The sequence below is a fragment of the Cannabis sativa genome, chromosome 2, assembly GCF_029168945.1.
Source record: "Cannabis sativa cultivar Pink pepper isolate KNU-18-1 chromosome 2, ASM2916894v1, whole genome shotgun sequence".
In the NCBI taxonomy this organism is placed as follows: Eukaryota; Viridiplantae; Streptophyta; class Magnoliopsida; order Rosales; family Cannabaceae; genus Cannabis; species Cannabis sativa.
The window spans coordinates 51721380-51747868 of record NC_083602.1 but is presented as its reverse complement, the minus strand read 5'-3'; the positions used below and the strand labels follow the sequence as shown (position 1 = coordinate 51747868).

The following is a 26489-nucleotide window of genomic DNA, read 5'->3' as shown; positions in this document are numbered from 1 at the left end:
ATTCCAATTTACCACGCGCGTTCAAAAAACTTCAAACGTATTTTCAGCTCTGTAAACTATTCAAAAAACTTCAAAAAAAATTACAGAGATGATGTTGTAAGAATAACGAACACCCCCGTGAAAAAAAAAAAATATTCTAATATGTGTTTTCGAACGTGAAGGTTGACTAAGAAGTTGTAACAGGAAATTGACATTAGCATTCCTCAAAATAATATCAATTAACAACTTTAGAGTATTTTTCTTTTGAAAATGCATCTTTGACTTTGACTACTAAAATGTTACAACTGATAAATATTTATATTTTACATAGCTTTGTTTTTTATATATGATAGAAGGGAATTGGAATTCGGAATCGGAACCTCTTTTCGTAGGTAGAAGTGTATTACTATTAAGTTATTGCTATCACTACTTTTAATTGAAGTTTTGACACATGAGCTTAATCTAAATCAATTAGTTACTAAATCTTTTTTATACATCTAATCCATTTATTTTATAACATTGAATAAAAGCAACTAGTCTCATTTTCTTCTTATAGCAATAACATTTGCATTCCTATTAACAAAAGTAAATAAAATAGCACATACATTTCACCACTTCATAAGAATTGCTTGAAAGTGTCAAATGTGGAAGATTGCCCAAATCAATACCCCATACTAGACCACTGACCATATTAGCTTTAAATTCTCTTTCTTCCTATCTGATCCTCACTGTTGATGGCAACCCCCACCCTTCTTTATAGCACATGAAACTTTGCTCTATTATTATTATTTTCTTCTTCTAGGATTTGTGAATTAAATATGGCACAACAGATGATAGAGCACAGTCCTAACCAGCCATATCTCATCCCCAAAATTGAATTAAACATGCAAGTAATAAAAGTAAAGTCTCACAAGGAGTTTTAAATTTGAGTAAGGGAATTCATGTTAATTATGACAGAATCATGAATTAGGCTCATTACAACATGCCAAATCAATATACAGAACATAGGACTACTAATAAGAGTCCTCTAAAGTCCTAGAAAACAAAGACTCTGCTTCTTTTCTTTTGTTATCTAGTTAAATAGTCTGTTAGTTCTTCCTTCTAGAAGCTCTAGAAAACATATCCTTAATGTTATGTGATTCTGTCTCCATTTTTGCCTTCTTAGTTTGCTTTCCGGCTCTTGTAGTTCTACCGTTAATCTTATTCTTCTCCTGACAAATTATAAAATGTGGTACAAAAATCAGTCTAATGAATTTAAGTCCACACAATCACTTGGAAAATATTGCTGCACCAAATAAACCAGTCACTAAGTACTTTGATTTATTATATGTTTCTGCAATATAGATTTTATTCAAGACCAAGTGTTTTATCTTCTAAAATATTAAAAATAGCCGGGAAAAATCAATATATGCATACAAGTATCCTATGAAAGAGAGTGATGATAGGAATTTAGATCTGACAAGTGCCTCTTAAGCCTTCTCTATTGATAGCCAAATTCCGAAAATACAAGAAAATGAAAGATAGAAGGGCAAATTCGAGGATTCCTTAAGCCTCCCGATGAATTCTAAAGACACCCCTACTAACATTTTCTTTCCCCTCAGCCCCCTAGAACATTCTTAATAATTTCCTATTCATGTCCTATCAAGTGATTTAAGGATAAGTAGAACGAGTACAAAATATTTTAGCCAAGACTAAAGCCATTTTCCGTAGTAGAACACATACGTGAATGAAATTTGGCAATCAACAAAAAATGAGACAGGAAATAGAGACCATTAACAATTAACTAGTTTACTCTATGTGCAAACCTGTGAAACGGCTGAGCCTATGTCGCTCTCTACAGAATTTGGTACATGTTTTTCTGGTTCTTTCCGCATGACCTCTAATAAGTTTAGCCTGAAAACACACCCATAACCTGGATTAGTAAATACGTCACAGAATTGGGTAAAGGATTCTATATATGCATGATGGTCTATGACTTGAAAAGAAACTCTTTGCCTTTACCTCAAATGACTACATAGAAGCTCCAACCAAGGATCAGCTTTTAAATACTCCCCCAATATTGAAACTGCATCAGATACTACACCAACAATAGAAATGACTTAATGAATGGGTAATGTATCAAATAAAACTAGGGAAGACAGTGGTTTAAGATTAACCGATAAAATATGAGTATTAATGAGATATACATGTATCTTTCTCATCTTGAGCTGCATAGTTTTTGTCCAAAGTCAATAGAGTCTGTTTTAGTTGACATACCTGTAGCCAGAGAACACAAAAATGAAGTGCAAGGGTTACTCAATTAGATCAATACTAGATATACCGAAGTTTACAGCCATTGTCACATGACAGAAAAGAAAAGAAAAATACCAGAAAAGATAAAGATCATTTAAAACAACTATAAGTTGACAGGTATTGCCACTTGATTGATGATTTTTCACTGGAAACAAACAAATGTAACCTCTAAGATGCTAAACATCACAAGAAAAGTTGTGATATAACCACAAGAATTATCATATGACAAGTCCACTTTCCTCACGTGTATATTTCCAATGAAGAGCTAAGAAATGAAACTTAAAAATACCTCAGAATGATGGTGTTTCAAAAATACATCTTTGAACATCAGAAACTTTACATAGCTTACCTTGTGGTATAACCAACAAATAACTTTGGAATCATCTAGCCTAAAAAATTTTGATGATCCAATTTCTGCAAACAGATACGAAAGGAAATAGAACCATTATTAGAAGCTCTACATACAATTGGTGAAAAAGGAACCCACAGAAAGTACATTTTTATACTGTGGAAATCTAACCATATCAATAAATTAACCAGTTAAAATTCAAAGGGAAGGGTGTAAAATTCTAACTAGCAGATGGGAAAGTTGTGTCTTCGTTGCAAGCACAAACAACATAAAAGAATATGCTGTAAAAATCAAAAGAATGTGTGCCTAAATTCAGGTTGTATATTAGTAGCATAGATCAACTTTGATGTCAAACTCTGAATCTTTGTACTGCTATATAATGCTATTTAAGTCAAAACTTTGCAGCACTATATATGCATCTCCTTTTCAAGAAAAATAACGTCTACTCGTTATTTAATTTTCATTAATTAGTTCAACAAATTAGAGAAATGAATAATTTTAATTTAGAAGCTAATATGTTACCTTTCACTTCACAGACCAATTGCATGGATTTCTCCGCAATAGATAACAAATGTTGATATCCAGGAAAGCCATCAATTAACATTATCTCATCTAATTGCCTGAACTTTCCGAGATCATCTCCCTTCTGCGTCATTTCAAAGAAAGATAGATACAACTAAGGTTAAAAAGGAAAAAACTGATGGCAAACAAATGCAAGAATATGTCGTTAGACCCCAGGCTAGGGAGAAATTACTAAATCAAAGGGTGCATGGATCTTTGTATTAAGGGTAGTGTTTGTTTGGGAAGGGAATACCAATAGAATAGAGGGCTCATGCAAAAATTGAGTGTTCACTCTTTGCATCATAGGTCCGAAGGATCACTTTCTGTTATTGCTTTCCTTTTCCAGAAATATAATGAAAAGCCATGACTAAAATGGTTAGTTTCTCCTACTGTTTTGATCGATTACTGTTTTATTTTCTTTTCTATTATTTTGGTTGCTGAATTCACTACTCAAGAGAATTGGATCATAACACGTGTACTTGGAAAAGTAAAAAGAGAAGAGAAAGGAAAAAAAATCACAGCCAGTAATTGATTTAGTTCTAGGAAATATATTAACATTCTTGAATTCTTCTTCTGTGAAATAACATATGGGTGGAATACTGATGCACTTAAGACATATGAACCATAATATAGAGAAGTACCTTCATTCTACCTTCCTCAAATATGGGCAAAAATATGAAAATAGGATCAACTGAAGTGGCAGTATAGAGACGGCCATCTGAAAGAAATAATAAAATGACAAAAAGATAAAAAGATCAGAACTTATATATGTGTTCAAGCACAAGGTAAGGGAAAGACCAAATCAGAGCACCAACCAACAAAAGAAATTGTGATCTAACTCTACTAAGTAAGGTTGAAGAAAAGAAAGAGAGTTAAACTGAAAACCTTAGAAATCATTTCAATAAGGCCTTTTACAAGATATGATTACCCATCATGCAATTTGCAACATTACTAATGACAACATAACATGTACAAACTTAGGTAAGTGACCGATTATAGCCCCTATAAATATATCCATTCCTGGGATAGATTAGGCAGGAAATCATGAACCATAAGTAGATTATATAATTTAACACTACTTGATATATCATACAATGTGATAAAGATTAAACACAGACAAAGCTAAGTACACAAGATTGAACTTCCCACAAGCCAAAAAAAGTTACCAAAAGTTACAAAATACCTTCAGTAACATAATCCCCAAGAAACCAAGAACTGTACGGCTGCTTAAACCAATGCATTTCTTGAAGGACGTCATCAACAAGAAGATAGCAAGTTGCAATTCCTGCAAATCAGTAAAACAAGAGAAAACCAACAAAGCTATAATTACTTGAATTGAAGCATCCACGGGAAGAACCCGAACAGAACCCATAACACATTTCACTGAACTGAATAATCATGTGTACTTGATAATGCCAATGGGCAAAATCCCTTACTTAAAAATTAAATCTTTGGTAATGATTGTTGTGAAATGAATACTTACCAGTTTTGGGATGGCGAAGGGAGAGCAAACGCCCAACCCCATTGGTAGAGGAACTATTGTTATCTGTAATGGAAGTAGAAGCCATTATAAGTAATGAAATAGCAAAGAAGAGAAGAGAAGAAGTGAATACTTATGGGAAGAGGAGTTACCGGGCGCAATGAGAAGACGGGTTTCGTCGAAACCTTGAGACCAAGCCATGAAAATGAAATCAAACTCTTCTTCTTTCTCTTCTCTTACTCTTTTCTAGGAAGTAAGAATACAATGCGCGCCTCCATTTTTGCTCATAAAACTCATATATTTAGGTCTCCCGCTAAAAAATAGATTGGTAAAGAGGGAGGAAGCAAAGTAAAAAGGTAAGTTTAACTCGATTTGCAAGTATATTTGCAAATAAAACACATATTTATATGATTTAATGATTATTCACATGTTATTTTTTTTTATTGATATGATTAATTAAAAAAAGGAGTTATATTTACATTCTATAAAATTATAAATACACTCAATAATTAAAAAAAAAATATAAACTCAAATAATTTTTAAAAATTACTCTTAATATTTTTTTTAAATTTTTTCCTCACATTATTTTATGTTAATTTTAATACTTATTTTGATTTCATTTTCATAATTTTTTCTAACTCATGTATATATTTTTTTATTTTTTCCTAAAAAAATTTCATATAATTTTTTATTTTAATTTTTTTGTCATAATTTTTAAAATATAATTTAATTTTGTTTGATAGGTAAAATTTTTAAGAATATAAATTGAAAGAAAAAAATTAAAAATACTCAGTACAATTAAAGATATAAATTTTATATAAAATAAAAATTATTAAAATGGGGTGTACTTATAAATTTTCAGGGTATAAATAAAATTTTCCCTTAAAAATTATCATGTCACTATTAACTTGACACTTAAAAAAAAAATTGGTGAATCTACTAACTAGGGGTGCACATGTGTTAGTTAAGTTAGAGGTGTTTTAATTGGTCAATCCACTGCAGTTTGAAGAAACAATAAACTATACAATTTTTTTTAGTATACAATCTAACTCTATTTAGTACAATAATATAAGAGTTAGATTTATTGAGTTGATATGAATATTTAAAGTTTTAATATTTAATGATAAAATAATTTAATCTAGTGCATACACAAAAAATTGATACATGTAAATATATATATATGTAAATATAGTGCTTTAAAAAAGGTAGTAGTGATATCATTATGTGGATAACAAAATTAATAATAGTTAGTAATTGATTCTCACGGTAGACTTATTTGTAGAAGTAATATGATAACTATAAACTACATGTTAGTGGTGTATTTTAGTCAATTCATTTTCTAAGGTTACCGTAATAATATAATTTATTCATTAAAATATAAAATATATATTTTTAAATATTTTGTAAATGTAAAGTATATTTATATATGAAAGTTGTTTTAAATTTGGAAGGTCTCTTTTTAGCTCATAATTATATAGTCTAATACTTTTCAGCTCAATGAGTCATAACCTAATTTTAATATAATTCTTTACTACAAAAAATATGTTAGATTGGATTGGGCAAATTGAATGATTTGTCTCATATTTTGTACACCCCTACTAGTACTATAATTTTTTTTTCCACTTATTTTTCTCTTCCACCCTATTTTCTTTCCTACCAAACATATAATTTTTTCTTTTTCTCTCCAAAAAGTTTTCTTTTCTATCAAACATAAGGTTACAGATGGGTAAGCTTTTTATAAGGGTAAATATTGTTTTAGACTTTTATTTTATAAAAATTATAGATCTGACCATCTATTTTATTAAATAAAAAATTAGAGTTTATATTTTATGAAAATGATACAAAATAGTATACTGAGCTTAATTTTTATCTAAATAAAATTTAATAACTGAAGATATTTATAATCAATTTGATTATTTTTTTTTTTTTCATTTGTTCATTCTAGAAACCGGCTTCAGGTTGTTTATGTTTTAAAAAAATTACTAAAATTGAGCTTAGAGTACTATTTTATACTATTTTAAAAAATATAGAATCCAATTTATAATTTAACGAAATAAAAAATTTAATTGGTAACTTTTATAAAACACATGATACAAAATAGTAATTATTATTTTTCTAATAGTTTATTAAATTAATATATATATCTATTCTATATAAAGTGTGTCTATATAACTAAAATTCTTGGTTTATGAGAAATTTATGGGTCACTTTTAATTTTTATTTAATAAAATAATAATAAAATAAATCCTATTAATATTTGAACTGATATTTTAATTTTTATTTAATAAAATAATAATAAAACAAATCCTATTAATATTTGAACTGATATTTTAATTTTTATTTAATAAAATAATAATAAAACAAATCCTATTAATATTTGAACTGATATTAAATATTGGAGAATCACAACCCATTTAAAAAGAAAGCCCATTTGGTAAACTTAACAGAGATTAACCCAACCGTTAACTTATATATAAATATAAATTAAACCCTTAAGCCGCTGTCAACCCCGACTTTTGTGATATCAAATTATCAATCACATATTAAATTTACCTTCTTTTTTCTTCCCACTTTAAAATAAAAGTAATGGCCATCATATACAATATAACATAACCAATTGGTCCTTGGAATGCACTGAGGAATTTATTGTTATAGAATTTCGTTTTACTTTGAGAGATAATGGGATGCGTTTCAATTGCTCCTGGTATTTGAGGTAAACCCAATTGATCTGTACCGTCAGACTTTAATCATAGCTTAGTAGCTGGTAAATCCAATTTCTCATAAACCAACATAGGTTTCTACTAAGCTGTTATTCTTTTTGTAATTGTGGTAAACCCAATTGAAACAGGGACAAAGCTTTACATATCAATCTTGAAATATGGTGTTTCAAACGAGGATATTAAGGTTACTTTCCCTATTATTTCTAATTATATTTTTTTCCTTCATATATACATATATGTATTAGCTTTAAATAAACATTTTATATTATTCTTTGTTTATTCTGTAATCATATTATTACGATTATTACGTTCTGCAATCTATATTTTTTTAATTTTCTTTTTATCTTACCCCCATTTAAGTAATAGTTTAAAAATATATTTAAATCATTAAGCTTTCTTAAACACTAATATATTGCATTCAGTATTCAATAATAATCTCACTTTTAAATAACATAGAAAAAACCTAGCATAAAATTTAATATACGTGCCTCGTACGTAGTTTTTTGCTAGTATATATATATATAATAAAGCAATGATCTATTTCATTGATAAAAAAAATAATATCATATAGGTTATAGGACTATATATTCTAAAGAAAAATGGAAGGGAAAGTTATCTAGGCAAATAAGCTATTCATCTTTTCAGCCATTTAATGTACACGAATCAGTGACACTCTTAAAAAAACCTGGATAACATACTTGCTACATCTTTAATTATAATCTTATAGAATGTCTCCTACTAAAAACATACGTGATTGCTAAATAATCAGATTTAAGAACATGTACAATAAATTTTGAAGATATAATCATATCCAACGTCATTAAAATTGTCACACATTTTACTTGAATTACTGAAAAGTTCTATTTTTCACTCTCAAATTAACAGTAGATACTTGTTTCACTTTTTTCAAATATTTTAAATGAAAATAATCAACTGATCCAAAATTACATAAAATACAATAAAAATTAACAATTAATAAAAATTATTAAGAACTATTTTTAATGAAAATAAAAGTACCATAAAAGAAAAAACTTATTTGTTAAATATGTTATTCTCTACCATTTCAAATCATCAAAACTCTATAAACTCCATTCTAATAACTCGATACTCAAGTAATATGAAGTTTGAATAACCATAATAAATTATGAGGCAAAACACACTAGATAATTCTACACAGTAGTAATAATAATATATTTATATTTAATAAGAAATTTTTTGTAATTAAATCCTCTCAATTATCATTTTACTTCTACTTAACTTTAGACTGCTTATGTGTACAATTATTTTAAAATTTATGATATTTTATTTTTTAAAAATATTTTATTTTTTATTTTTATAATTTTATTTAATTTTAAAATAAATTTTGAAAATAATTTTTAAATAATAATATTAAGTGTACTAATATAAATAAATGTGTTATGTGTACAAAAGTGTACGCATAAGTAATCTATAGTAACAATTAACTGCCTATAGTGACAGTTAACCGGATGATACCTTTATTTAAACTTGAAGGTTAAATACAAGTGAAATAACAGTTAGGAGGGTTTAGTGGCCAAAAATACTCTTATACTTATAATAGAGTAATTTGCAACATAAATTTCTAAGTTGAACTCACAGTCGTAAATAAATATTTAAATTTAATTTTTGACGGTACTAATACTTAGGTTATATTTTTGAAATTCACGTGCTATTTTATAATTAGTATATTTAAATTAATTTATTTAAAAAAGATAAAAAATTCATAACTTTGACCAATCAAAAATTATCATGTAGCAATTTACTTAACATTTAACAATCAGCTATATATAAACTTACAATAATATAATTTATGTATTATTATTTTCGTTAAAAATTATACTTAAATATTTATTTACAATAGAAATTTATATTTATAACGCAAATTAAATAATAATTGTATAATATTTCGTGCAGTGTTGGATTTAGATATCAATTAAATTCAACCATAATTAATCAATTTTGTTGACCTATTTTTCAAGAAAAAAGAAAAAGGAACAGAATATGAATAGCGTAGCTGTATAATTAGAGCTGCAAGAAGAAGAAGAAGCTTAGAATCAACCAATATTAGCGGTTCCTCCTCTTCGGTATTTCTCTCTCCACCTATTTGGTATACTCTCCTCATTCCTGAATGTGGATGTATTGATATTATAATTACTTCTGTTTTTGGACTGCGTTTATTGGTATTGCTCAATTTTATGAATTCATTTGGCTTTGTATAGATTGGTTATCGAGTATCTGTTGTTTATTGTAGTTGAGGTGTTTGATTAAATGACTCAAAGACAAAACTCACAATGTGGAATTGTGGATGATTGTTTTACTGTTAATAATGTATAATGTAGTAGAAGTGTTTGATTAAATTACTCAAAGAAAAAACTTGAATGTAATTGAAGTGTTTGATTAAATAATTTAAAATGAAAAAGGAAATGAAAAATGAATGAGTTTTTCATGATCCTGTATTTGGTATTTTGGACTATAACTCACTTTGTAGTTAAATATTTTGTGTTTTAGACTATGAGCACTCTGCTATCCTCTATTTTTGCTTATAATTTTAAAACCCAACACTTAAAAAACAATAAAAGTTATATGGATTCCTTTCTGGATACTCATTCATATCATGGACACAGTAATTCAAAATCAAAACTGATGAAAACAGTGATACACAGATGGCGTTGAGGAGATTATTGGGGTTTTCGGATGGCGAGCTGATGAGGTCAGATGCAAAACCTTGTTCTAGGTTGATGAGACACACTGCTGGACTTTTCAGCGTTGGTGGAGGATTGGCATTCTGGATTCTTTGTCGATTGCATTACGGTCTGTTCTTCTCCTGCTACTTCTACTTCTGTTTATGTTATGTTTGATTATCTTAAGAAATGAGCAGGACTACTTAAGCTATAATCACCATAGCTTTGTTTTTCCCTAGTAATTTTATTTGCTGTGCTAGTTTGAAGAACTTTTCAGTCTAGCAAAGTTATTTCTGTGTTTCGTCATGGTTGTGTGCATGAAAATTCACTCTTTGTGATGTTCTTTTCTATTCCTTTCTAGTCTTTCATATCAACGATTAATCATTCCCAATAAGACATTTCTTTCACTCTAGATTTAAATCATCAAGATTGATAAGCTTTTTTTATTTTTTCTTTCCAAGCAAGCGGATTAAGAAACTTGGGCCTCCTAGTTTCTTTGATCTTGTATGGATTCTTTACCTGTAATATCTATCTCTTAGCATTCATGAAGCTGTTTTTCAACAACTACAGGTCCCAGAATTACGGTTCCAAGGAGTCTCCGGTGGGCAGCTTTCGGAGCTGTTTCGATGAGCTCAACCTCAGCACTGCTGGTACGTTTATTGTGTGCGGAGTGTGAACCCCAAAACATAGCTGTTTATGACAAGGGAAAGTAACCTTTTGACTTCTCATTCACTGCCATCATTGACTGATCTTAGCCTGTCTTGATTTGATCTTGGTCTTGAAAAAGAAAAAAAAACTTTCATAAGGGGACTAATGTGTAAGCAAGTATGTGATGAGAGTTGAGATTGAAGTGCTTTTTTATATGTATACATAACATTTTGCATAATGGTATAAACCTTTGAGGTCTAAATAAAAGGTGGTAGATTTTGTTTAAAGGATACTCTCGTGGTGTTCTTCACTATTGGTGTATTTTAATTTAACAGATATTATAGGAAAATGCTAGTCACTCTTAGAGTGTCACCTCTCACTAACAGTAGTGCTACTTGTGTAGTATGAGCATATTATATCCATTATCCTAGGCAAGAAAGCAGCACTCATAACACAAACTTAAGGGAGAAAATAGTGGGCCAAAACATCTAAATTGGGTCCTGCTAAGCCTGTATTCTTGGTATGGGCTTAACAAAACATGCAAGCCCATCATAGCCCTACAAGTACTGCATGTGCGAATGGCAATGACTGAAATGAAAGGGACTTAAGGCCTAACCTAAATGAAAGTGACCCTCATATATACATAAGACAAATGTTGATTGTTTTGGCATTGGAATGCTCAACTGTAACATGTTTCATATTATTATACTCTCTTTTTTTCCCTCTGATTTAACATATTCTAAATTAATTCTTAAAATAATTCAATATTCATTTTCCCCAATCTGGCACTAGTATATGAAAGAGCTTGTGTTTCTAAATAGCCAAAGAGCAAAAAAGTCTATGGCCAAACACAAAGGAAGATTGGGTCACCAAATTTTAGCACTCAATGAATAAAAAAAAGAGCCTACTTGGCAAGAGAGTGAAGCAAAAAATTAGCCATTCTACTATAGTGAACAAATGATAAATCAATTAAGTTTTTTGCATATGCTAGATATATCATCTAAAACTACTCTAAAGATTGAGAGTTCTTTCACTTTATTGTTGATGGCTTTTAGGTGACCCATCTACATAATAACCAATATGTAGCACATCCAAGCTTTGGCTACACAAGTTCAGGAGTCAAGCCAAGAGGGTCGATCCTACATTAAAGTGGGTTGGTTCAAGTCTATCCTCTACATTGACTTACAATCAACTTCAAGAGTAATCTTATGTGGTTCTTGACTCGCTTCCTTGGTACCTTGAGTTTGTGTTAGATCTTTCAACACAAAGTTACAATCTTTCTACCCTCTTTTATAAAGTGCACTTTGCTAATGCCCAAGAGAAATTCACAATACATCATGAAGGCACATAAAAACTAAACGATCAGGTTACTCAAGCTTCATATCCTTGAGTTTCCGATAATCCCAAAGAACACAAAAGGTTATCTTATTTTTGATTTTCGCAAAGTGGACACATCTTGCTAATTTGAATCTTATGTTGAAGAGTTAAACACGGTTGATATTCAATTATGAGAGGTTTTCCACAGGAATACTTTGATCTTATCCTAGCAAAAAAGAATACTTTTGATCTTAGGGAGCTAGTTGAATGACCAAGGCAAAAACCATCCTTTGGAGGGGCCATAAGAGGATTATGCTTGCCCAATACCATCTAATCAATGTAAACTAGTTTTATCAAAATACCAAATCAGTTAGTATTTTTTACATAGCAAAGAGTTTATATTAAGAGGTAGCTTCCTATTTTTTCTTTTCTTTTTTTTTAAAAAAATTATAACCTATTGTGCATGTGTGTTTCAATAATAATCAATAATTTAGGAAAGCTTAAGGTGGAGCAAATCCCTTATTCACTCTTTTGGTAGCTTAAATTAGCAAAACACTGTCTAGTCAAGAACCAAAACAACTCCAACGTATACTCATTGTTAACTTTCAACTAAACGGATAACTTCATTGATTGATTAATTATTTATTCTTTAGAACCATAAACTTTTTTTATATGTATCTAAAAAAGAGATCACGTGGTGCATATTTCTTTCTATCATTTCAGTAGCTTAGATCGATCTCTTACTTCCTTGGATCATTGGTATGTACATCGAGTGTTCTCATCCCATTAAAAATGACACCGCCATAATAAGTTAGCCTCCCAAAAGACCAAGCATAATCCCTCTCTTGAGAAATTATGGTAGGATTTGAATTCTTGACTTAAACAAAAAATAATGTCAAAAAAAGGATAATTATCACTACAACACACAACACATGGTTTACTACTAAAAACTTTTAACATAGTAAAATTAGAAATAATTGATGTGTTTTTTCTTTTCTCTATAATTTTAGGCAAGACTGATTGTAAGGAATGAAATGGAGAATATAAGTTGGTGGTTTTATGGATAAGATAGATAAGAAAATATAATGGTTGAAATTTAACATATAGAAACCAAAATAGAAAGGAGATGAAGAAAATCAGCACCATTGTCAACCATGAAACAGTGTGACTTTTTCGTTTTTTTTTTTTTTGCTTTCTCAAATGAAAGAATGACGACTTGAGAGTTGAGATTAGTTTGTTGTTTGTACAAGTACAATTAATGAGATAACTTTATCAAAAGTGAAGATCATGTGTATGCATGGATTGCTTGACACTATAATCATCCCTTCCCAACATGGTATTTTATCAATAGTTTGTATTTTTTTGAAATAAATTAAAATATATAATATTTGATATTTAAATAACTTTTTTATTTAAAAAAATGCATTTTTAGTTGGTGTTGGACCATGGCCTTATTTATTTATTTATTTTGTAAAAGCATTAGTATTTATAAAATGGTACTACTTTACAAATAATTATTAGATTTACAATTAAGAGCACTCACACAAACTTATTTTTTATTATATTCTTCAAAATATTTTATTAAAAATCTATTTTCTTTTTTTATATCGCACTATTTTATATTATATTATATATCAATTTTTCTATATTTTTTTATATCATTTAAAAATTATATTTTTAATAAATTTTTTAAATATCATACCTGTATTAAAGAAAATATTTTAAAAAATTAATATAATATTTATAACTCGATATAAAAGAATTTTATTTTCATGTGCTAAATTTTTTTTTAATTTTTTATTACCTAATTTTTTTCACTCTTAAATTTTAACTATATATTTAGCTACTAATTTTTTTAACTGCTTTTATTATTATTATTATTATTGTGATTGCTCAAACAATCCTCTTCATAAAATAAATGCAAGTATGACTGTAAAATAATGTAAAATTCAGATAATGGTACCTCCAATGTCATTGCTTCCCACTTGTCCCCGACTCCAACACACCATTTCTTTTTTATTATTATTTTTTCTTTTTCATATCCAACAAACCAAACAAAATATTAATAATAAAAAATTTCTTAAAAAGAAATTAATAATAGAATTAGTTACTTATTATTTTAAAGTTCTATTCTAACGCACCAATTTTGGCTTTTCTTTCTCATTCTCATCCATTTATTTAAATTAAATACAATATTAATAATAATTAAACAAAACATATTTTATTTAAAACCCCTTACTTTATTCTCTTATTCATTTCTCAGTGTTGAGACTGTAGAACTTTTCAATCTCATCCTTCCATTACCCAAAAACCTCACCAATCACACCCTTACACGCTCTCTTCTCTGTAATGCTCGCCATCTTCCTCATCCTCGGCCTCTCCGAACCCTAATTCTCTAACCCTCTTACCATTTTCTTATACTTTCACCATCCATGGCTTCCTCGCCGCAAAACCACCATGGCCGTGAGCTTGAGCTCGAGAACGACAATAACGACGAAAACCACCATCTCGTTTTCAATGGCGACGGTAAAGGCAATACCCATGTTCCCAAAAAGCCCAAGCTATCTTCTTTCATCACAGAATCCGAAATTAGATCCGAGTTCGCTCACCATGACCAGACTGTTGCCCGGATCAACAACGGTAGCTTTGGTTGTTGCCCGGCTTTCGTTATGGATGCGCAGAGGATATGGCAACGAAGGTTTCTGGCTCAGCCTGATGATTTCTACTTCAATGGACTGAAGAAAGGGATTCTTCATTCCAGGACTTTAATCAAGGATTTGATCAACGCCGAACACGTGGATGAGGTCTCCATCGTTGATAATGCCACCACCGCTGCCGCCATCGTCCTCCAGCAGACCTCATGGGCTTTCTCCCAGGGAAAATACGACAAAGGTGACGCCGTCGTTATGCTCCATTATGCTTACGGCGCCGTCAAGAAATCCATCGAGGCTTATATCACACGCGCCGGCGGGCACGTGATTGAGGTACCTTTGCCTTTTCCCGTAAACTCTAATGAAGAGATTGTTACTGAGTTTAGAAGAGCTTTAGAGAGAGGTAAGGCTAATGGTAAGAGGGTTAGGCTTGCTGTAATCGACCATATTACTTCAATGCCTTGTGTGGTAATACCCATTAAAGAGTTGGTCAAGATTTGTAGGGAAGAAGGTGTTGACCAGGTTTTTATAGATGCTGCTCATGGTATTGGGTGTACCAAAGTTGATATGAAAGAGATTGGAGCTGATTATTATGCTAGTAATTTACATAAATGGTTCTTTTGTCCACCTTCTATAGCTTTATTGTATTGTAGAAAGTCTCCCAAGGTTGCTGATTTACACCACCCTGTTGTTTCTCATGAGTATGGTAATGGATTGGCTATAGAAAGTGCTTGGATTGGAACAAGGGATTACAGTCCTCAGTTGGTGGTGCCTTCTGCTTTGGAGTTCATCAATAGGTTTGAAGATGGTATTGAGGGGATTAAGAAGAGAAACCATGAAGAAGTTGTTAAGATGGGGAAGATGTTGTCTAATGCTTGGGGAACCCATCTTGGTTGCCCTCCTGAGATGTGTGCAAGCATGATAATGATTGGCTTGCCTGCTTGTTTAGGGGTTTCTAGTGAGAAAGATACTATAAAGTTGAGGACTTATTTGAGGGAAGAGTTTTGTGTTGAAGTTCCTCTCTATTACCGGCCTCCTAAAGATGGAGAGATTGGTTCCCTAACTGGTTATGCTCGCATTTCACATCAGGTGTATAACAAAGTTGATGACTATATTAAACTTAGGGATGCCATTAACAAGCTTGTGTCTGATGGATTCACTTGCTCTCTTCTCTCTACATGATGAGGTATGCCCTGTTTCATCTATTCTTCAATAGTGTTTGTGGAGATGAAATGAATTTGCATTGATAAAATTAAAAAAACAATAAATAACTTGAATTAGTATAATATTTCTGATTTAGAATGTCATATGATCATGGATGATGTGTAATTATCATCACAAAAGACTTGTCATTTGGATCTTTATGCTTTATATGGTAGAATTGTTCATGAAATGTTCAAATCTTCGGCATTGCCCATTAAGTTGAGGAAAATTTCTACTATCATGGCTTAATCTTCTTTGTAGCCGTATAAAAGAAGAAAGATTCTATTTGGAGGTTGGAACTTTTTTAAACTTTCCTAAGAGTCTTCACACGGGAATCATCATTCTCTAAGCAATGAATAGTGGAACATAAAAATTGACAAAGAAAAATAGTGAAATTTAATCATACATGCGCTTCGTGATTTGAATGCTCAATTGAAGCTCACTGTTTTGTGGGCTCTCATTTGCATTAAACATGAGTTATGAAGTTTTACAAGGTCCTTTGTTTGCAAGGTATTTCTCTAGACATATTTCTACTGTTCTTGACATCCAAGTAAAAATCCAGTCTTTATATAGTTTGTATTACCCACCTTCAATGCTCAGCCCAACTACTTCAGTAGGTCTGCCCTATATAGTGGATTAGGCTATACCCTGGACCATTCAGCCAAAAAGAAATGAGCATTTGTTTATTGACCCAACAACCAGAACTGGAAAGTGCACAAACCTCTCTACTTGAATTTGCATGAAGAAAGCACAAACCAAAAAATAATGGACTTTTTGTCAACTTCTATGTTGTCATTGACATGTGATTTTCTGTTTACCTGTAGTTCAATGAGGCACTGAAGAAATCTTTTGTGAGGAGAATAACAGCTATGTTTCTCTAAATCCTTTTGGTTGCAATGGTTTCGGTACCATTAAAGCCAAAATCACTGGTAGAGAAATGAATTGCAGATGTGCATGTATTATATGAGCTGAAATAATTTTATTTTATTTTTTTCTCAAGCCTTTTCTGATTTTAGTTTCTAGAGATGATGACTTCTGCTAGTCTGTTGAATTGACCCATCTTAGTTAGTTTTCCTGTAAAAATGTTTCTTAACTCCTTGTAAGTGCATGTTGCTATGAGACTGAAATAAGACTTATTCTATATACAAATAAAGGCTGACCTAATTTAAAGATGATGATGACTCTTGAGAATGTCATTGTCATCTCTTTCTTTGTTTTGCTTTCCATTTTATATCTAGATTTGTAACTTGAAATGCTACATTTATTACTTACCTGAATGACTTAAGAGACAATGATCATATACATTAGGGTTGTACATAAATTTTTGTAAACCGCTCAACTCGAACAATCCGCCCAAACCAAACTGAGATAACTCGACGAAAAATGCAAACCGAAAAACTTGACAAAAATATAATTCGCCCAATCTTTATATTGAGCGGGTTGAAAATAATATCAATCCGTCCAATCAACTCGAACTAACCCGACCAACCCGAGTAAGAGAGTTTTCATAAATATATATGCTTTTATTATATATTATATAATTTATATGCATATTTATAAAAAATAGAAAATTAAAAGTTCAAACTACTATATTTTTTTTTTATAGCGGAGAATTTGAACTTTAAATTCAATCTTTATATTTATATCATTATCGCAATAACTAAAATATAAAAATTGAATGTGAAAAGAATTAAACATTAGTGTTCGGTTTGGACAGGTTAACCCGACTAAACCGACCAATTTATTGGGCGGGTTGAAATTCTTTTTTCTTAATTGGGCGAGTTACACTGAAATTTTTGTGACCCGATCCTTACATTGGATTAAATAAAATGTAATGTAAACCGAATATACAGTATTGTAATATTTTTAAACAGTTAAGTATTGATACTGTTTTTCTTAATTTTATAGGTTGACATTTGACAACAATAACAAGAATTCTTGATCTGATATATCCAGTTTTTCGGATATAATAGATGATATCTCTTGTGGGGTGTTTGGTATGGGTGTTCGGGTTCTTATGGGAATGAGAATGTAAAGTCAAATCTATGTTTGGTATAAGCTTAGTGGACTGGAAGGCTTATGATTAAGTGAGTCCTATTTTTATGGTTAGTTTTGGAGTAATCTCAAACTCTATAAGTACTTGAGTTTAGTTTGAGATTCTCATAATCTCAACCCCGAGTGAAATTGTTACACCAAACACTCCATTGTTTATAAATTCAAGAGAGACATAGTATCTCTAAGAGAGATGCTAACAAGATCATTGTATATGTTTTTTTTTTCTTTTGAAAGTTAACCGTTTATAGATAGGAAAAAGTTAGACTTTATGGTCGTTACATAAAATGTTTTCAAATATAGTTGAGAACTCAACCATACCTTTTACATCATTAGCAAAAGTCTATTTAGTCACGATAGTAAAATTACAATCCTTGGAATAAAAGAAAAATTACAAGAAAATAAACTAGAGAGTTGTTAATGATGCACATAATTACTAATACTCCAATTATGTGCAGTACAAGGACCTCAAGACCATAGGTTGAATTATTTTTAAATTGATCTTTTTATAAATAGGTTACAAAGGTATTGTCGAGTCAACTAATATTTTCTTGCAGTACAAGAACCTCAATACAAGACCAATTTTAATTGAAGAAATTCTTCCGATCTTATATGATCAGAGTTTATAATGTGACTAATTTCATTTGATGTTTTTGACTAACGCTTTGGGTTTAAGCTCTCACAGTTTTATTTTTGAGCAGTGTCTCAAACTAATAGAGTAGGTAGAACATTTATATTTTAGGCAACTCTTGCCTATTCTTCCAATGTGGGACTTGGGTTGATACCTCAACAATTTTCCCTTCAAACCAAAGACCACGTACTTCTGACCTCCTCTTCAGCAAAACCACTTTGTGTTGCCGCTACCACCAACTGAACTCGTCGCCTAACCATCAACTTTGTCAAGAAAATTTTCGACACAAGTCCTAAACAAACACTAATCTTCCTCTTGCACTACCGTAATCCAACAGTACATGTCGTATGGCCACCACAATATCAGGTAGACTTTTGATATAAGACATCATAATAGATTTTCAATCGCGAGGTTATCACATTAAAGACTTCTTCCACACATTGCAAATGCAACTTACTATCCAAATTCTTGAACATTTGACTCTGATATCACTTGTTGGGTCTCGTTCTTTTACTTGATTTTAACTCCCACATTAGTATAATATTATTCGATTTATGACTAAGTCCTCACGATTTTATTTTTGGGCACATTTTCAAAATATTTCGTACTAATGAAGTAGGTGGAACACTAATATTAAAGACAACTCTTACTTATTCTTCCAATATGAGATTTGAGTTGGTGCCCTAACAATAATTAGTATGCTTACACATTATTAAGAGATCATCTTTCTTTTGAAAAAAATAAAATAAAAGAGAGATTCTTTGATGGGACAAAGTTTCATGGTCAAGCAGAAATAATGCCACATAAATCTCACAGATAGATGACAAACCAAATAAATAGCAAATCACACCAATTATACTTAAAGAGTAATATGACCTATGAAAAATGTCCTAACAACAATCTGAAGCTCCCCTTTGAGCTATCTTAAGTTACAATGCTCCAATTCCAAGACTCGATGGCCTCTGGATTCAAAGCTAAGTATAGATCAAACAAAAGTCCCAAGAACAGGGTACAAAATATAAATAAGTTCCACAAAAGGCTAACCAAACAAAGTCAATACAAAAAAGTAAAACACACACACACATTGGAATCCATTAGAATCTCCACCACTTGGTCCCTAGCCACACAAAGGAAAACCCAACCCAACACCATGCAGAGTCAAAGGTAAGTGACACACCTCCATCGTCTCCCTTGCTCGCACTTGAGAGAAAGAGGGCACAACCGACTTCGCCAAGCCTGACAAAACCTATGCACCCACTTCATCTCATGGACAAACTCCCACCTATGGGCACTTCATCTCATGGACAAACTCCCACCTATGGGAATTAGGATGTTCACCGACAGAGTACCACATCCCATCTCCAACCCTAAAAATAATTCTATCTCTTCGTCACTCGTCAGATTTGAGTAATCTCTTCAACCCTAAATTATTACCAACGCATCACTATCTCGTGCTAGATCTAATTGAGCCTCACAATAACATCCTCTCAGCCTCTCAGCGTAAGCGAAATCATTTCTTTAAGAATTATTGGTAAAAAAAAGGTGGTAAGAAATCAATGGTGCATCCCTTCCAAAATGAGAGTATGATAAAATAATATTGTGGTAACTTGCATTTTCAATAATCCTTATATTGATGTTTTATATTTATACATATTTAATACTCTAAACTCATATTAATTAAATTATATTTATACAATCAAAAAGTTTTTTGTTATACGAGTTTTAGTTAAATTAATAAAATTTTATTTTAAAATATTAAATATGAACAATTTCAAAATACAAAATACCGAAAGAGTATTATCGTAACAAAAATTATTATTTGAAAAAGATAAATGCTCCATTAAGAGAGAGAACATATTAATATTGTTAACCAATCGCAAGCTTGTATTGACATCACTGGTGTCTTTTAGTAAACCCTCTTCCAAAAAAGAATACTAAGCGACACATTTAGGTGCCAAGTGACAAACAACTATTAGTACATTTCAATATCGAGTCTTGTTAGAACATATTTATGAATTATTATAAAATAAAAAAATGCATTTTGAATTCCTTAGAGGACTAGTCCCATATTGCTTGGAAATATTTATTTATAAGTGTATATATAGGTTAGATATGAGCAATTAGGTTGGTCTCCAAGAGGTACACACTTTTGTAGAAGAGGAGGGAGTCATACAAAGACTCACCTGAAAACCACACAAGCGCGTGTTGCCATCGTCTGACCGACCTTGGCTAGTGTGCACCTTATTTGGAGAAAATTAATTTATAAATACCTAAGTTTAACTAATAATTCTAAACTTAAGTATTTATGCCGTAAATTACTTTATTATTTAATTAATTAAAGGGATAATTACATTAGGCACTATTTTTTGTAAAAAAAATTATATTTTTACATTTATAGATTTTTTTTTTTTTTTTGCATTTTTACAGTTTTCCATAGAAACAGCACGAAAATAACAAGAAAACTATATAAAAGTAACATGGAAATAACATCTAAATAACATCAAAACAACAACAAAAAATAACATGCATATAACAAAAAATTAACAAGAGTACAACATAAAAAAACTGTATTTTCTGTAAAAAAAAAAAATCGTAAAAATGTTCAAAATTCCGTGAAATCATATTTTTGTAATTTTTTTTTTTGTTATTTTTGTGAATTTGTGAAATAATCCCTTAACTAAAATAATTTTTAAATGTGTTTAATTGATTGGTAAACATAGATGTTTTGTCTTCTTTATTTTCAGCAACGATCCCACGATCTAACATTCCCATGATCAAAAAAATAACTTTCTTCTCGTTATTGCCTTCTTTGCGTTTCTTACATTAGAACTAACGGGAGAAAAATATTATTTTCCCACAAAAAAATTATATACACTTTTATACAATTATATTACAATATGTATTACGAGCAGTAGTGTTTTATCCTAGGTGTGGTATTTTGGCGGTTCTCTATCGTACAATAGAGCTTTGATACAGTGGTTCGACTAGGCTGTTTTCTCTTGGGGAGGACAAGGTTGATAGTTTGCTTGCACAATTTTGAACAGCTTGCAACTCAACCAATCGAGAATATAATAATTTTTAAGAAATATTAAGAATATTGCTAACCAATTGCAATGTGCCATCTCTAGGTGTTAGGCACCACTAGTGCCCACTGGTGCTAGCATCTCCAATAGAGGTTGTTTATTGGAGTGGTCTTGCTATATATGCAATGTGGTTTAATTTTCAAGACTAATTTATGTGAAGTGTTACTCAATATAGATAATGACCACATGATTTTTTTTTTTCTCTTTTTTTTATTAGAAAAAAATTATGTTTTATCAAAAAAAAAATTATTAATTTAATGTGATGTGAAATTTTAGTTGGTAACTTTTAGAGTTATAAATTATTGGAGTATTTAAAAAAAAAAAATGTAACAAATTTTATGTAGATGTGAAAGAAAATAAATAAATAAAAAAATATGTGTATTTTGTTAAGTATCTCTAAGAATATTCTAAAAAGAAAAGAAAAAAAGAGTAAGTAGGGTAGAGAATGGCCAATCAATGAGATTTGACCCTATCATTATTACTGTAATCTCTATCACAGCCGATCCGATCCTAAAACTTGCTTCGTTCCAACGAGTCTTCCCCGAAACAACGCTCACAAACCTCGTCCCTAATCAACCGAAACACCACAACTGATAATCACTTTTCTCAGACCAATTTGGTCAGACGAATTAATCACAACAAACTGCTTCTTACAATCTTAACTCAACTAGGGTTCTTTAATTTTAAGAGACATGGCTCATAATGGCCTTCTTGTTCCAGCAGAAGCAAGAATAAGCCCCCAATCCCATTGGACCGTCTTTGATGGTACTGTTAAAGCTTTCCCACTTTCTCCAGATGCTCTAATGGTAGACATTAATTCTGCCATATCTAATCTTGAATTTTCACGAGCCACGGCTCTGTTGGAGTCACGCTCACCACCACCACCATCATCTTCTTCTTCTTCTCCTTCGAAAAAGAAGAGCTTTGATTCGAGTAAAGTGGCTCAGAACTATGATGCTCGAATGGCTGATGAAGCCTTTACGGCAGGGTGTACGGCCTTCAATGCTGGAAAACATGATGAGGCTCTTCGCTGTTTAATTGTTTCGCTTTCCAAGTGCCCACCGGGTCAGACTTCCGCCATTACTAAACTTCAATCTCTTATCTCTTTAACTTCTAAGCAACTTCAGAAATCCACCAACTGATGTTAATACACTTGTTGGTTTGTTTGTAAATTAGATTAGATGTTAACTCTAGTGTTTAATCAAAGTTCTCAAAACTTCAAATCTTCTTGTTCTTGTTTTGTAAGGATCTTTTTGATTCATAATATGGTGAAAAAAAAGTTGTGTTAGTTTCTACTAAGCCCCTTTTATCAAGATATGATTTTTACATCTTGGTAATAGAAAAAGGGGAAATTTTGGTTATGACTAATTGAGTTTTATTGCTTTATGAGCATTGTAGTTAGCAATTTTCTATTAAAGTTATTACGAGATTTTATACTTAATTGCACCAATAATAATATACAATATGACACTTAAAACCGGAGTTTTTTAACATTTTTCTAAACTAAAATTAAAATATGTGAGACTTGATACTTAATTTTCTCTTACTTTATTCTATGGAATGGAACAAAATCTTTTATATTGGCTGCACTGCAATTCTGTTGAAGTTTGAAGTTTGAAGTTTGAAGTTGGAATGGAACAAAACCTTTTAACCTTTTATATTGAAGTTTGAAGTTTCACAAAATTCACATAAACCATTGTTAAGCATTAAATTCAAGTAAGTACTTATTTTCATATCAAGAAAACAACATCAGTCAGTTGAGTTAAGGCTACCCTGCAATTCAAAAGTTCACTTTTGCTGTTATATATGCTATTCATTTCTTTTCTGGGCTAAGTCTTTATCCCATGAAAGTGGATGTGGGGCCCAGATGTGTAGTGGCTGCTGTTTACTTGTTTGTTTCTAATATTATCCTTTGAAAAAGAAAAAAATTATTATGCAATATTATCTTCAATTGAATTAACTTCAACAGAAAGAGGTATTATTTATAAAATATTTGTCCAATTACATTATCAAATGGCAATCTTTGTTTGGTAATATGTCTCTAGTTCAACCATAACTTTATCTTGAAGTGAGCCACTGAAAACTACAGAAATAAGCCCTTAAGCAAAGAAAATCAAAGAAACAAACAAAATCAGTTTCTTAGTGGGATAAATTTAATAGCATTGATTCAAGAGTGAATCTTAAAACCAATTCAAAGATTTGTTCATTTATAATTCTTGTATAAATACTTTTTTAACTTTGCCTTTACCCCAAAGGATAGAAAATCCAGCATTGTCAAATAAGGTGCAAAGCCACTATCAAATAAAGGTAAAGGAAGTCAATTTGGTCATCAAAACGAGTTGAAATTATCTAACAAGAATGCTGTATATATTTCAGTGCTCACAAAGCCAATACCAAATTTTATGTTTCAACATTCTCTTCTTTAAACAAAATGACTGTGTTCTGTCATGAAGAGCATTCAAATCCTTCCAAGGGATGCAAATTTCTGGCTGCTTGTTTAAAGGAAGCATTTTCCAATTGCCATAACTTTCGAGGAAGAATTTCAACTTTAGGCCAAGATGAAGAATACCCAACAAGCGATTTCGATGATGAAGAAGAGGTACCAACTTTTCCAGACTCAAAAACACTGAATTGCTGTTCATTTTATTTCTTCTTACTGAATCTCTTTTCCTGTTTCTTATTCATCTCATCAGGAAGTTGTTTCAGCAATTCGAAGTGGGGCACTAGAGAAGTTGAAGAAGAAGCCTATCCTTATGAGCTCAGATAACTTTTCTTGGGTTTATTACTCTCCAATAACCAGACAACTATACATAAGCTCAAAAGGACTCGAACAAAAAGAGGATGATAGTAATGAAGACTACGAAAAAGAAGAGTTTTTATCAGTGAAAAGCTGTTTTTCTTGTTGTTCAAGTGTTGCTGCAAGTAAAGATGTTTTTCTTTCTGTCAATACAAGTTTTTCTCATTGTCCAAGTCCAATTGAGCTCGACTTAAAAGAGTATCAAAGGCGTTCGATAATTCAAGAGTTTTGTCACTGTGAAGGGTGGCCTTTTGGTCTGTGCCGCAAGGTTGTGTTGCTTCCTCCACTGCCTAAGTCACCCTCTGAATCCTGGTCATGGCATAAAGGCACCACCAAGATGGTTAAACTAACTTATTAGTACTCAGCAGCAGCTGAGATTGAGAACTTCTTTTCTATTTACTAGTTTTTAAAAGTAATAAAATTGCATAATGGGGGGTATGAAGTTTAATTACTACTGTTATTATTATTCCATGTATAAGAGAATCAAAATTGGATGATTTTGATTGAGTAATGGTTTGTAGTCGAACATTGTGATCTTGCAATGATGACATTACTTTTCTTACAATGGTGGATGGTGAGAGCTTGCCCACTCACACAAAAAATTTTATAGGAAAAAGCCTTCAAAAGTTGGCTATGGCATACTAGTTTGACTTCAAGATCATACATCAACGTAGCAAGAAGGCAAACCATCTCATTTACGAGTAACCACTACATATATATATCTCCAACACTAGAGTACTTGATGTGATATTAGTGATTGGTGTAATTTAAATATAAAATGTTGATACATCACTAATTGATACAAATAGGATGCTTGTAAGTTGCAACTCCTAATAATATTCTATTTGATGAAAAATGACTTACCAAAACTCTCATTCAAATGATTTAGGGATCATTTCCCATTAATAATTTTATGCCAGATCTTAATACAACATTTTATATAATTGATAATAATAGGATGACCCATACCAATATTTTATTATTATTATCTCTTGTGACAGTCAGTAGTCCCGTGATCCGTAAGGGGAAACACCGGGTAAGCTGTGCAATCCCACACCGCCTGGGAAGGTCAAGTGGGATGATTCCGAGACTGTGTAGGTATGGGACTACACAGTTGAATAGAGCTTAAATGGATTGATTGGTACTACCTATGTCAACAAGGTGCATCTTGTTTTTCGGTAGCCCATCTCGAAAGAACTCCACAGTTAAGCGTGCTTGGCCTGGAGCAATTTCAAGGATGGGTGACCTCCTGGGAAGTTTTTCCAGGATGCGTGTGAGTGAGGACAAAGCACGCTGGAAACACTTGTGTTGGTCTGTAGGGTCAGTCATCAATCCAAGAAGCAGCCAAAGTGACGTACTCGTGTATAAGAGCCATTAGTCTGTGGGTGTAAAGGCCCAATGGAGGCTTGAAGCGGGGACGTTACAAATGGTATCAGAGCCTTGACCCAGCCGGAAGTGTGGTCGACGAGGACGTCGGACCCCGTAAGGGGGGGTGATTGTGACAGTCAGTAGTCCCGTGATCCGTATGGGGAAATACCGGGTAAGCTGTGCAATCCCACATCGCCTGGGGAAGGTCAAGTGGGATGATTCTGAGACTGTGTAGGTATGGGACTACACAGTTGAAGAGGGCTTAAATGGATTGATTGGTACTACTTATATCAACAAGGTGCATCTTGTTTTCGGTAGCCCATCTCGAAAGAACTCCATAGTTAAGCGTGCTTGGCCTGGAGCAATTTCAAGGATGGGTGACCTCCTGGGAAGTTTTCCTAGGATGCGTGCGAGTGAGGACAAAGCACGCTGGAAACACTCGTGTTGGTCTGTAGGGTCAGTCATCAATCCAGGAAGCAGCCAGAGTGGCGTACTCGTGTATAAGAGCCATTATTCCGTGGGTGGAAGGACCCAATAGAGGCTTGAAGCGGGGACGTTACATCTCTGTTCAGAAATACCAATATTCTATTTAAATTGCCACCATCAATTGAAAAAAGAATGACAAATCAAAGCTCTCAATCGGACCATTCAAGGATCAA

At 31.6% G+C, this 26489-nt stretch overlaps 5 protein-coding genes and 1 long non-coding RNA gene across 10 annotated transcripts; 4 read left to right on the top strand and 2 right to left on the bottom strand.

Moving 5' to 3' along the window:
* Window positions 1-873: 873 nt before the first annotated feature.
* Window positions 874-5037, bottom strand: LOC115719323 (uncharacterized). Its single transcript, XM_030648309.2, has 10 exons — window positions 4814-5037; window positions 4665-4727; window positions 4365-4466; window positions 3823-3899; window positions 3143-3266; window positions 2621-2685; window positions 2166-2235; window positions 1981-2056; window positions 1785-1872; window positions 874-1190 (listed from the first exon to the last, which is right to left on the bottom strand). The coding sequence occupies exons 1-10, from the start codon at window positions 4860-4862 to the stop codon at window positions 1068-1070; spliced, it is 837 nt and encodes a 278-aa protein (XP_030504169.2). The 5' UTR covers window positions 4863-5037; the 3' UTR covers window positions 874-1067.
* A 4289-nt stretch (window positions 5038-9326) lies between these two features.
* LOC115718700 (uncharacterized) lies at window positions 9327-11020 on the top strand. Of its 4 annotated transcripts, none has more exons than XM_030647524.2 (3): window positions 9327-9483; window positions 10063-10210; window positions 10651-11020. In XM_030647524.2, exons 2-3 carry the CDS (start codon window positions 10063-10065, stop codon window positions 10791-10793), a joined length of 291 nt encoding a protein of 96 aa, XP_030503384.1. In that variant the 5' UTR covers window positions 9327-9483; the 3' UTR covers window positions 10794-11020. The 4 variants fall into 4 exon arrangements, with proteins under 4 accessions (XP_030503384.1, XP_030503383.1, XP_060966573.1 ...); XM_030647523.2 differs by having other exon boundaries at window positions 9336-9506; window positions 10053-10210; XM_061110590.1 differs by having other exon boundaries at window positions 9338-9483; window positions 10053-10210.
* A 3036-nt stretch (window positions 11021-14056) lies between these two features.
* Window positions 14057-18159, top strand: LOC115719358 (probable L-cysteine desulfhydrase, chloroplastic). Of its 2 annotated transcripts, none has more exons than XM_061110589.1 (2): window positions 14057-15882; window positions 17808-18159. In XM_061110589.1, exon 1 carries the CDS (start codon window positions 14478-14480, stop codon window positions 15876-15878), a length of 1401 nt encoding a protein of 466 aa, XP_060966572.1. In that variant the 5' UTR covers window positions 14057-14477; the 3' UTR covers window positions 15879-15882; window positions 17808-18159. The 2 variants fall into 2 exon arrangements, with proteins under 2 accessions (XP_060966572.1, XP_030504222.1); XM_030648362.2 differs by lacking the exon at window positions 17808-18159 and adding an exon at window positions 16724-17125.
* A 1198-nt stretch (window positions 18160-19357) lies between these two features.
* LOC133034988 (uncharacterized) lies at window positions 19358-20197 on the bottom strand. The gene is made up of 2 exons (XR_009686272.1): window positions 19899-20197; window positions 19358-19864 (listed from the first exon to the last, which is right to left on the bottom strand). It is a non-coding gene; the product is annotated as an uncharacterized LOC133034988 (long non-coding RNA).
* A 1808-nt stretch (window positions 20198-22005) lies between these two features.
* Window positions 22006-23070, top strand: LOC115721255 (uncharacterized). Its single transcript, XM_030650514.2, has one exon. The coding sequence runs from the start codon at window positions 22358-22360 to the stop codon at window positions 22805-22807; it is 450 nt and encodes a 149-aa protein (XP_030506374.2). The 5' UTR covers window positions 22006-22357; the 3' UTR covers window positions 22808-23070.
* A 256-nt stretch (window positions 23071-23326) lies between these two features.
* On the top strand, window positions 23327-25024 carry LOC115721254 (uncharacterized). Its single transcript, XM_030650513.2, has 2 exons — window positions 23327-24264; window positions 24359-25024. The coding sequence occupies exons 1-2, from the start codon at window positions 24097-24099 to the stop codon at window positions 24818-24820; spliced, it is 630 nt and encodes a 209-aa protein (XP_030506373.1). The 5' UTR covers window positions 23327-24096; the 3' UTR covers window positions 24821-25024.
* The last annotated feature ends 1465 nt before the right edge of the window (window positions 25025-26489 follow it).

Excerpts from the sequence above, each read along its gene's own strand:
- LOC115719358 (XM_061110589.1), top strand. The coding sequence starts at position 14,478 with ATGGCTTCCTCGCCGCAAAACCACCATGGCCGTGAGCTTGAGCTCGAG.
- LOC115719323 (XM_030648309.2), bottom strand. The coding sequence starts at position 4,862 with ATGGCTTGGTCTCAAGGTTTCGACGAAACCCGTCTTCTCATTGCGCCC. Across the intron at positions 3,267-3,822 it reads TTGAGGAAGGTAGAATGAAG|AAGGGAGATGATCTCGGAAA; the intron begins GTACTTCTCTAT and ends GAAATGACGCAG. Across the intron at positions 2,236-2,620 it reads TTTGTTGGTTATACCACAAG|GTATGTCAACTAAAACAGAC; the intron begins GTAAGCTATGTA and ends CTCTGGCTACAG.
- LOC115721254 (XM_030650513.2), top strand. The coding sequence starts at position 24,097 with ATGACTGTGTTCTGTCATGAAGAGCATTCAAATCCTTCCAAGGGATGC. Across the intron at positions 24,265-24,358 it reads ATTTCGATGATGAAGAAGAG|GAAGTTGTTTCAGCAATTCG; the intron begins GTACCAACTTTT and ends TCATCTCATCAG.
- LOC115718700 (XM_030647524.2), top strand. The coding sequence starts at position 10,063 with ATGGCGTTGAGGAGATTATTGGGGTTTTCGGATGGCGAGCTGATGAGG. Across the intron at positions 10,211-10,650 it reads TCTTTGTCGATTGCATTACG|GTCCCAGAATTACGGTTCCA; the intron begins GTCTGTTCTTCT and ends CAACAACTACAG.
- LOC115721255 (XM_030650514.2), top strand. The coding sequence starts at position 22,358 with ATGGCTCATAATGGCCTTCTTGTTCCAGCAGAAGCAAGAATAAGCCCC.